General features: G+C 28.1%; 1 protein-coding gene across 1 annotated transcript; it reads right to left on the reverse strand.

Annotated features, from left to right (window-relative positions):
- Positions 1-4,842: 4,842 nt before the first annotated feature.
- LOC129323209 (probable peroxygenase 5) lies at positions 4,843-7,653 on the reverse strand. The gene is made up of 5 exons (XM_054969817.1): positions 7,399-7,653; positions 7,207-7,292; positions 7,002-7,096; positions 5,647-5,772; positions 4,843-5,195 (listed from the first exon to the last, which is right to left on the reverse strand). The coding sequence occupies exons 1-5, from the start codon at positions 7,535-7,537 to the stop codon at positions 5,048-5,050; spliced, it is 594 nt and encodes a 197-aa protein (XP_054825792.1). The 5' UTR covers positions 7,538-7,653; the 3' UTR covers positions 4,843-5,047.
- Between the last annotated feature and the right edge of the window lie 1,602 nt (positions 7,654-9,255).

Consider the following 9,255-nt stretch of genomic DNA (forward strand, 5'->3'; position numbering starts at 1 on the left):
TTACATTAAATTAAATCCAGTTAAACTTCACATATCAGTTTCCTAGTCCGATTTAACAAAAAAAAACAAATATTAAATATATAGATATAAATAAATTGTGATTCAATTAAAATAATATTTCGTCCACTAAAATATGAAAATATACTTGATATTTCTACTCCATGCATGATGCATGAAAATAGGGCCCCTGTACTTTTCATAGATTCACCCATTTTCGCTCTTCAGACAGCTAATAACATGCAAGGCAACGTATTTTTCATAATTAGTTTCTCTCTGTCTCTCTCAAACATTATTGGCGGGTGGAGTAAATGTAAGCTGTGAGTGTATTGCATTATCTTAAAAAAGGAGAAGACGAAAAAAGAATAAGTTTTATATATAACCGTTCAATCAATATAAAAAAGGTTGGTATAGATTTATCTTTCACACAAAAATTTTAAAAAATTATGTTGATCATATTAAGAGCCTGTTTATTGAAATCAATTGAACAATATAATGCACATTTTACTCAAAATCGGAGTCGTTTTCTGGTCACATCAAGAATCCAAACTTGATTGGCAGACAGAGAGGTGGAGGAAGGTCACCTCATCTTCAATATGCAGAAAGCTATTTTCTCATCTCTTTTCATGTCTTTCTTTGTTGGTTTACATCACTATTCAATTCCCATCTGGGAAATTAATAATGAATCTTTTTAAGCTTTTAGTTTTCAGGGTATATTGGCATTTTCATGTATACCCTCGGTTCCAAATTGTAAAACATTTTTTCCATCCAAGCTAATTTGGTTAAAAATATATAACACTTATTAGTACTTTTTAAAATTATTTTTCTTATTAAATTTATATTTGTATTTATTAATGTGGGAATAAAAATAAAATCTCACTGAACACTTCTTCCCATTCTTCACAGTAAAAGGGTTAAAGGAAAGAAGGAAAAACACTCCCCAACTCTTATTATAAAAGCATTTTCTAAAAGAAATTGAGGATCCTTAATATAGACACTTGATAGAGTATTAATTATTTTTTTAATATTACCCTTATTTAAACTCATTAATTATGAGAGAAAATATAATACAAATTTAAACATTCCTATTTAAATATGAGTAAAATTAAAAGTTCATTCTATTTTAAAATAATTCTATTTTAAAATAAAATCAAGGACTTGATCGTCTTTCATTAATTCTAATGAGATGGTGTTAGGGATATCTTAGTCTTTATATATAATATGGAGGGATGGATACAGTACATATTTTTTTTTTTAAAATGAAAGTAAGGAAGTAACTACTTTTATTTGTGTGTGAAATGTGATTAGAAGGGTCTATTTAAATTAGAATGAGCATATGTGCCACCACCAGACAAGAATAACACAACACCACAAGTCTACAACGTTAGCTTTTTTTCCCTCAACTTCCGACCAGAAAACCAAAGCCACGCACTCCTTATTTCCACGAGGATTGGATTTTCTTGAATCACTGCATGCATGAGTGTATGGCTCTAATGATCATACAATACGAAAACTTCCAAATCCCTTTATCCCATTAATTCGATCGTGTTGGACGAATCTTTCTGTCTCTACGATCTAGGTTGGAAAGAGCTCATCATGTCCCATGATTATGGCTATAGACATAGACATCAGGAATGGGAAAAACATACATAATCAAATAATTCATAGGCTTCCATACTGCTTCCATGTTTCCTAACTTTGACATCTAATTAATTTATCAGGCAAAGCTCATGGGATTCAAGATAGTTTGAAGAAAATGAAGGATTTTTCTGCTTTTCAAATTTATTTATTTATTTTGTCTAAATTTTTACGTGTATTAAACGTGGTCGATGGACCTTTTGTTAATAAAAATTTATTTTCCATGTTAGCTTAAAATTACAACTGACACGAAAGTATCATTTTTACATTGGTTATGTGACAAAGATTGAAATCAGAAATTTCTCTGTTATTTCCGTATCATCCTCTGAAGTATGGTGGAAATACAAATTCAACAGTGCGCCAAAATTAATATTTTACATATTAGTGGTAACTTCATCAGGTTTCCTCACCTTTTTAATGATTTATTATTTATTTTGGAGTTAAAATATAATATCCTATATGACCGTGAAGTCATTGGAACTAAGTTTCAAAGAATATCATCAGATACCTGGCCTTGCTTGTTGGGCCGTAACTGGGCCTGATATTGGGCAAGAAATTTAAGTTTAAGCCCAATTATTACTTTGCAATTGCAATTTCCTTTTAAGCTCCAATTGAAGGGCAGGACGGTGCTTGACTGTAGCTTAACATATCCATTTAATGCATGCGAGGAATGCGGATTCATTCAAATAGGTCAACTTGGTTTGAGTTTAGATAGGGGTGTTTATGGAACGAAATGGGACCGGGACAAGATCAGGACGTCCCACCGTCCCAATAAATAAAATAATATTAAAAAAAGATCTGGATAATAATGTTTATTAAAATTTTAAATCATATAATTTATTAAGTTTAAAATCAAAACAACACAAGTACATAAATAAAAATAATTTTAAATTAATTATTGAATTATATTAATTACAACTGCACATTATAATAACAAATATAAGTGATCTTTATACTATAAGATTAGCAACAACAAGCAAGTTAACTACAACATCAAATCATTGTTCTTTTATTTTAGTAAAAATGTACTAAGCTAATTACTCTTCTAAAAATAAAGTAAAAAATATGTTATAAATAAAAGTTATTAAATCAATAGATATAAGAATAATTTATATTAATATTATTAAGATATTATAAAGAAAGATATCGTCATATTTACTCCATGCCATTGAAATTATCAATATAAAAAAAATTTAGCTTTAAATAAGAATTGAAAGTATTAAAATTATAATTGATATAATTAATATAAGTATAAATTATATTAATATAATTAATATATTTAACATAAAAAAAATATATATAATATTCGAGATGGGACGGGACATCCCGATGGTAATCCTATGTCCCGTCCCGTCCCGAACCCTTTTTCTGTCCTATCCCGTAAAGTCTCATCCCATTATTTTCGGGTCGGGACAAGACCCGTCCCGATATGATCGAAACGATATCGGGCCAATCGGGACGGATTCAGACTGAACACCCCTAAGTTCAGGTTCAGGTTTTTCCTTTTGACCTATTTTTTAATCGTTATATTTTTCTCCTTTGTCTTATATTTTTTTTAAATTTGGTAATTGTTTAATTTTAATGCCTATGCTAATTTTGAAATCTTGTTTAGTAGATGTCATAATTACGGGCAGGTTGTAATAATTCTTTACGTAATTTTCTCTTTTGGGGACTGGCCTTTATTTTCTTCATCATATACTATATTATTTAATTTAAATATATCATTATTTAAACAAATGCACCTTTACCTCTTATTTTAATAATTTAAAACAATATTACCAGCATAACTTAGACATGGCACAAAAAGTCTAACTATATAGATATATAGTTTGAAAAAAGGAGATTGATGAGATCTTGTATTTAGAATTAAAACAAATTCTGCACTAACTCTTATATTTAAATATCAGTGTAGGTATTTGCATGTGTAGGCGTTTGTATGTGTGTCAAGGCGTTTGGGATTTTGGCGAGGAAGTGGTTTTCAGATGGCGAGATTGATTAGAAGGTTCTTGCACTTATCTCCACTTATTCGGGATCACTGAAGGTTCTCATTATTACACGCTTTTTAAAAAGGATTCTTTAGTAGTTAATATATATAAAAAATTTGATGAGATATTTTTTAAATATTATCTATATTTAAAAAATATAATGTACATTTGAATTTTTTCATTTAAATTGGGATAAAATTAAAAAATTTTATATTTTAAGATAATTTAACTAACTTTTTTTAGTTTAAGTGAAGTAGTTAAAAGTGTCTTATAATAATAAGTTACTTTTAAATTTTACTGAAATTAAAAAAATAAATCTTATTAACTGTGTGTTAAAATTTAATAAGTTTTTACCACTATCTCTAATAAAGACAAAAAAAATATTTTTAATAATTTTTTGCTAACACTTAATAAGGATAGAAAGGTAAAAGCAAACATATAAAATAACGAAGTAACATTAAAAATAGAATCAAAATTAAATTTCTCTCTTGGTATAAATAGCCAGAACGAGAGGAATACTACATTTGATTAGGCTATGAATTCCCCTTATTGAAATGGAAGACGCGGATGAAATAATTGACAACATTAATTACTAATAAAATTGACATGGATGGTCGGCCACCGGCCACCAACTTTTGACCCTCATAAAATTGATTACTCTCCTCCTTCTTATGGCTTGGTATAAGGTGCCTTTCAAAGGTAAACAACCGTTCAATTACAGGATGTCTAGCCACGATATTAAATGCTCTGTTCCATTTTCACCCCTATAGCTTCAATAGTTTTTAAAACTTGAACAACTTTTTAAATCTACGTGGAACATGTCTAAAATATTATATATATATATATATATGGGATATAAGAGATTGGAATAGTGTAGAATTTGAGAAGTAAACCTATCAAACAATTATCTTTGGCGTGAAGCAACTAATCAATTATTGATTACCTCTTCTTTCATATCACATAAACGGCGTTTTTAATTCCGGGAAGCAATGTTATCCCTTCACGCTTCATAATCAAAGCCAGAAGGTTCGAGGTAATTAATTATGCCATGGACCAGAGAAAATGAAAGTGAACGACCCACATTTTTCTATTTTTTTCCAAAATAAAATAATATTATTCGTGTGCCAATTAAATACTCCCTCCCTCCTAATTTAAATTATTATTTGTTTTATTGCCAAACAAAACAACTACATAATTAAGAAATTTATCAAAATGACATAGATTATAACAAAAATAATAACTAATTTGCAAACAAACATCGTACATACATATATAGGAGTAAAATACAAGTTTAGATATATAAATTCAATAATAAAGATACAGATAAACAACGAATTGTGTGGGAAATGAAATGTGGATATATCATCAGGACACTTGTACAGGACATATTTAATTAGTGCTCGATTCAATTGTGATGAATACATGAATCAATTCTTCTTCTGAGCGTTGTGTTGCTTTTCCAGGAGGTGAAAGAGGCTTCCATCATAAACAGCTCGAACCGTGTCTTTCTCCAGCAAACCATCCTTGTCTTTCCCAAATTTGTATAATATATTCCATTCTGCCTCACTCGCCACCCTACATTAATGCGTTCATTAATTTCACCCAATTTTTGCTCCAATTTAATTTGATCATCCCCAAAATTCCAAAATAAATATTTGATAAAAATACCCATTTGGTCCACAATGTCAGTTATTTTCTCACAATTTTCCTTGGTCCAGAATTCAGTTTGATTATCATATCTAGAACATTTAACATTTTCTCTATATTTTGCTAGTAATTAATGAATATTTTTTTAAAAAAATACAATATTGACTTTTGAGAAAGGTAGATTTAGACATTATTATTATAATTTTTTACATCTTTACCTAATGTAACTTCCATTTAACTACCATTTGTGGTTTGTATTCAGTAGTTGAACTGGACATGTATTATGGACCAAAGGAGCATAGTGAGGTCTAGAATATGCATGTATATGCATATGTTTGTGTGTGTACATATATACATATACATATAAATGATCTCGTACCATCCTTGGTAATCTCTAGAAGCTCGATTTTCTTTCAGCATTTCCTTCAATTCATCAGCCGTTAAAGCATCTGGATATGTATGTGCATGCTTGCTGAATATTTCTTCAAATTTTGAAGGAATAAACCTAAAATGTATACATAAATATGTTGGGATGTCGAAGAATAATATATATTGCCAGGTGAATAAAAAAAATGACCCAACATGATAAATCAATGACTCAAGAGCTTCAATCGAAATGTTTCTTCAGTAAATTTTTCTTATCCTTTGATCTTTTGAGGTATTGGTGTCAGTTAGATGTAACATGAGGGTACAAGTGTCCCTTTCTCGATCTTAGACCCCCATTATATTATTAAAATCCTTATTTTTAAAGTGAGAATATATTCAAATTAAATAACTAATAACATTCCTATATGGAATGTAAAATTTAGGAAATTTCAATTAAGGATCATTGAAGAAACTTAATTTCAAGCGGGTTCAAAAAAAATTGAAATTTCAATTTAATTTAGGGGAGAGAAGTCAAAAGAATTTCGATGATCAAAAGATTAAAATACCCTTAACTTGTTATGCAAAATCTAATTATTAATTTTTTCACTTTAATTATTAATTTATTAATACTCTACTTATTAATTTATTAATATGAGTTATAAATTACATAAAATGATGTATCGATAATTATATATGACTTAACATTAATTTTTCAATCATAAGCAGCAATATCAGTTGTTAAATTGCTAACTTTACTTATTAATTTACTAACATGAGTTATAAATTACTGACAGTTCTTGTAATTTACAACTAATGTTAGTAAATTAACAAGTAAAGTAAACAAATTAACAACTAATATTACTGATTGTCTAACAACTAATATTAACAAGTAATATTGATAAATTAATAAGTAAAGTAAGAAAATTAATAATTAGTGATTTTGATCTTTTCATTGTCAAATTTTTTTTTGACTTTTTTTTTTTGGATTGAACTAAAATTTTAAAATTTTTTGGACATATATGAAATCAAGTCTTTATAGTAGTTCGTAACTTAAATTCTCCCTAAAATTTATAACAAGCCAAATTCACCATTCACCTATGTATGTTATGAGTAGAATAACATATTTTTTAAATTAATTTTTTTACAATATACAAGATCACTTAGTTATATTTATATATGAATAGTGGCAAGGTACTACATCTTAATTCAAAATCTTCAAATTTGAGTTTACGGATTCTTTTTCTTTATTTTAAATTAATTAACAAACCAAACTTTATTCAAAGTTGGATTCTTTATATCTATTCAAATACATTCACATTTAAAAAATCTAACATATGTGGGGGGAAGAATAAAAGAAAGAGCAAATACCTTCCTTCTTTATCATAGACTCCAGTGTCACTACCATGTTTGCCTAGTTTGATGTTGTTAACTTCAATGGGAAGCAGTGGAGAAGGAAATTTTCCCTACACCATCACCACCAACAAATGTATTTTAATTTAAATTAATAATTACTATATTTGGCAATAACTAATAAATATTTATAGGACGGAGGCCGAAAGGGTAATAATATTACAGGACGGGTTTTGAAACTGAGGCTAAAGTGGATGAAAGCAACACTTGCAATGGAGAGGAAGACTCCAGATCCAATTGCACGAAACCCTGCAAATTAGTAGTAAACAAGCACAATTTATTTATTGTTAATATATTGAAACAACAAGAAATCGAAGAAGAATGGAAATGAGTTAATAGAAATGAAACAAAGAACCTTGGAAAGTCTCCCAGGGGTAAATAACACCGTCTTTGTTCCTGTCAAAGAACGAAACGTGCTTCTGCAAAACGCTTTGATCCTCACCGCTAACTCCTCCATTTTTGTTGCTGGTTAACAAGGAAGACGAGGAAGCCATGGACTCAGTGAGCTGCCAAACAGATCAGACAGAGAGATCAAGAGTATTGAGTATTAACTGGATTGACACTTTGTTTGATGTTCATATATATATACACACACACACACACCAGTAACACGCGACGATGATCTGAAGTTGGGGTTTGATCATTGTTGCCTCTATTTAATTTCAAAGGTGGGGAACACATCACGCAAGCACAACCACATGCTTTCATTGCACACGTAAACGCAACCCCCCTTTTTATTTTTTATTTTAAAATGAATTTTTTATTACAGGGATCAAATCTAGAAACTATTTATTTCCAAAGATCTCATCAAGTCTTGAATGCTTGAGTCAATATTTACAAAAATATGATTTAAGAGTCATTTTTAACTTTTAACTTTACCCAGAACTCTCTAAATTTAAATATGAATCAATTATATTTTTTAGCATTAAAGATTTTTTCCCTCATTATTTTGCCATTAACTTGCCGTCTATTTATCATTAGTGCGCACTATGTTACATTTTTAATATTTTTTATTATAAAATATTTGAGTTAAAGGTATTTACTGATAGTTCAAAATAAAGTTGAAATGTAAAAATGACTCTTAACCCAAAATTTTATAATAAAAAAATTAAAAAGTACAATATGAGGTTCACTAACAATAAAAAACGACAAGTTAACACCAAGGTAATAAGATAATCTTTAATATTGAGAGATCAAATTAACTTATAGTTGAATTTATAATATCTATTGACCCTTTAGGGTAAAGTTGAAAGTCAAAAATGACTTTTAACCTTATAAATTTTTACAGTTTGAGTGTTAAATACCTGAGCTTGGTCCTTAGAAATAAATTGTATTTGAACCTTGTCCCTTGTGATTTTTTTTTATTTGGAAGAGTTTAATTCTTAACCTTGGTTGAAGGGGCTGAATCCTTTACATGCACCTATAAAGTTATTAATTTTTATTAATTAAAAGTATTATTATCTTTTTCTATATTTTTTAAAATATATTAAAAATAACTAAAAATATATAATCGCATCCTTAATTATTAATGTGTGAGTTATTCCTTTCCATTGAAAATTTGTTTTCATACCCTATTTAATTTAAACTTAAAATTAGATAGGTTTTCACACATTATATTATATGAAATCTGAAAAATGTATTTGTTGTTTTCAACTTTCGAATAGTATGTATTATTATAGAAAATAGATTTTATATTTTATATTAATATTAGTATTGATGATAATAAAAAATAAAATAATAATTAAGTAAAATTACATATAAAAGTTTATAGATTATATTTGTTTTTTTTTTGCCAGAAAAGTTGAAAGGCTTTATTTAGTTAAATAGTAATTGAACTAACGATGTTATATATGTACTCTTATGATTCTCTTTACAAGTTATTTTTATTGACTCCATTAATATCAATGGAAAAAAAAAGGAGTAAAAGTGTGTATAATTTTAAATATGCCACTACATAACAAAATTTGATAATCAAAATCACAAAGGGATCGGAGTACTTCATTCTTTAATTTGGATTTGACGAAAAGCAACACCTTTTTTTTTTTGTTTTTTTTAGCCAGGAATCTAATGAACAAATTGTAATTAATTAGTTGTACAAGTAAATGCTATTTGAGGCGGCAAGATATTAAGATCAATTAATATTTAAATATGACATCATACGTGCACATGTATAATTCATTAAAATAAATTTAAATAGGATTCCAAAACAATC

Source organism: Prosopis cineraria, unplaced genomic scaffold (genome assembly GCF_029017545.1).
Source record: "Prosopis cineraria cultivar Desert tree isolate PC_DT_omini unplaced genomic scaffold, ASM2901754v1 PC10, whole genome shotgun sequence".
In the NCBI taxonomy this organism is placed as follows: Eukaryota; Viridiplantae; Streptophyta; class Magnoliopsida; order Fabales; family Fabaceae; genus Prosopis; species Prosopis cineraria.

Excerpts from the sequence above, each read along its gene's own strand:
- LOC129323209 (XM_054969817.1), bottom strand. The coding sequence starts at position 7,537 with ATGGCTTCCTCGTCTTCCTTGTTAACCAGCAACAAAAATGGAGGAGTT. Across the intron at positions 7,293-7,398 it reads CCCCTGGGAGACTTTCCAAG|GGTTTCGTGCAATTGGATCT; the intron begins GTTCTTTGTTTC and ends ACTAATTTGCAG. Across the intron at positions 5,773-7,001 it reads GTCTATGATAAAGAAGGAAG|GTTTATTCCTTCAAAATTTG; the intron begins GTATTTGCTCTT and ends TATACATTTTAG.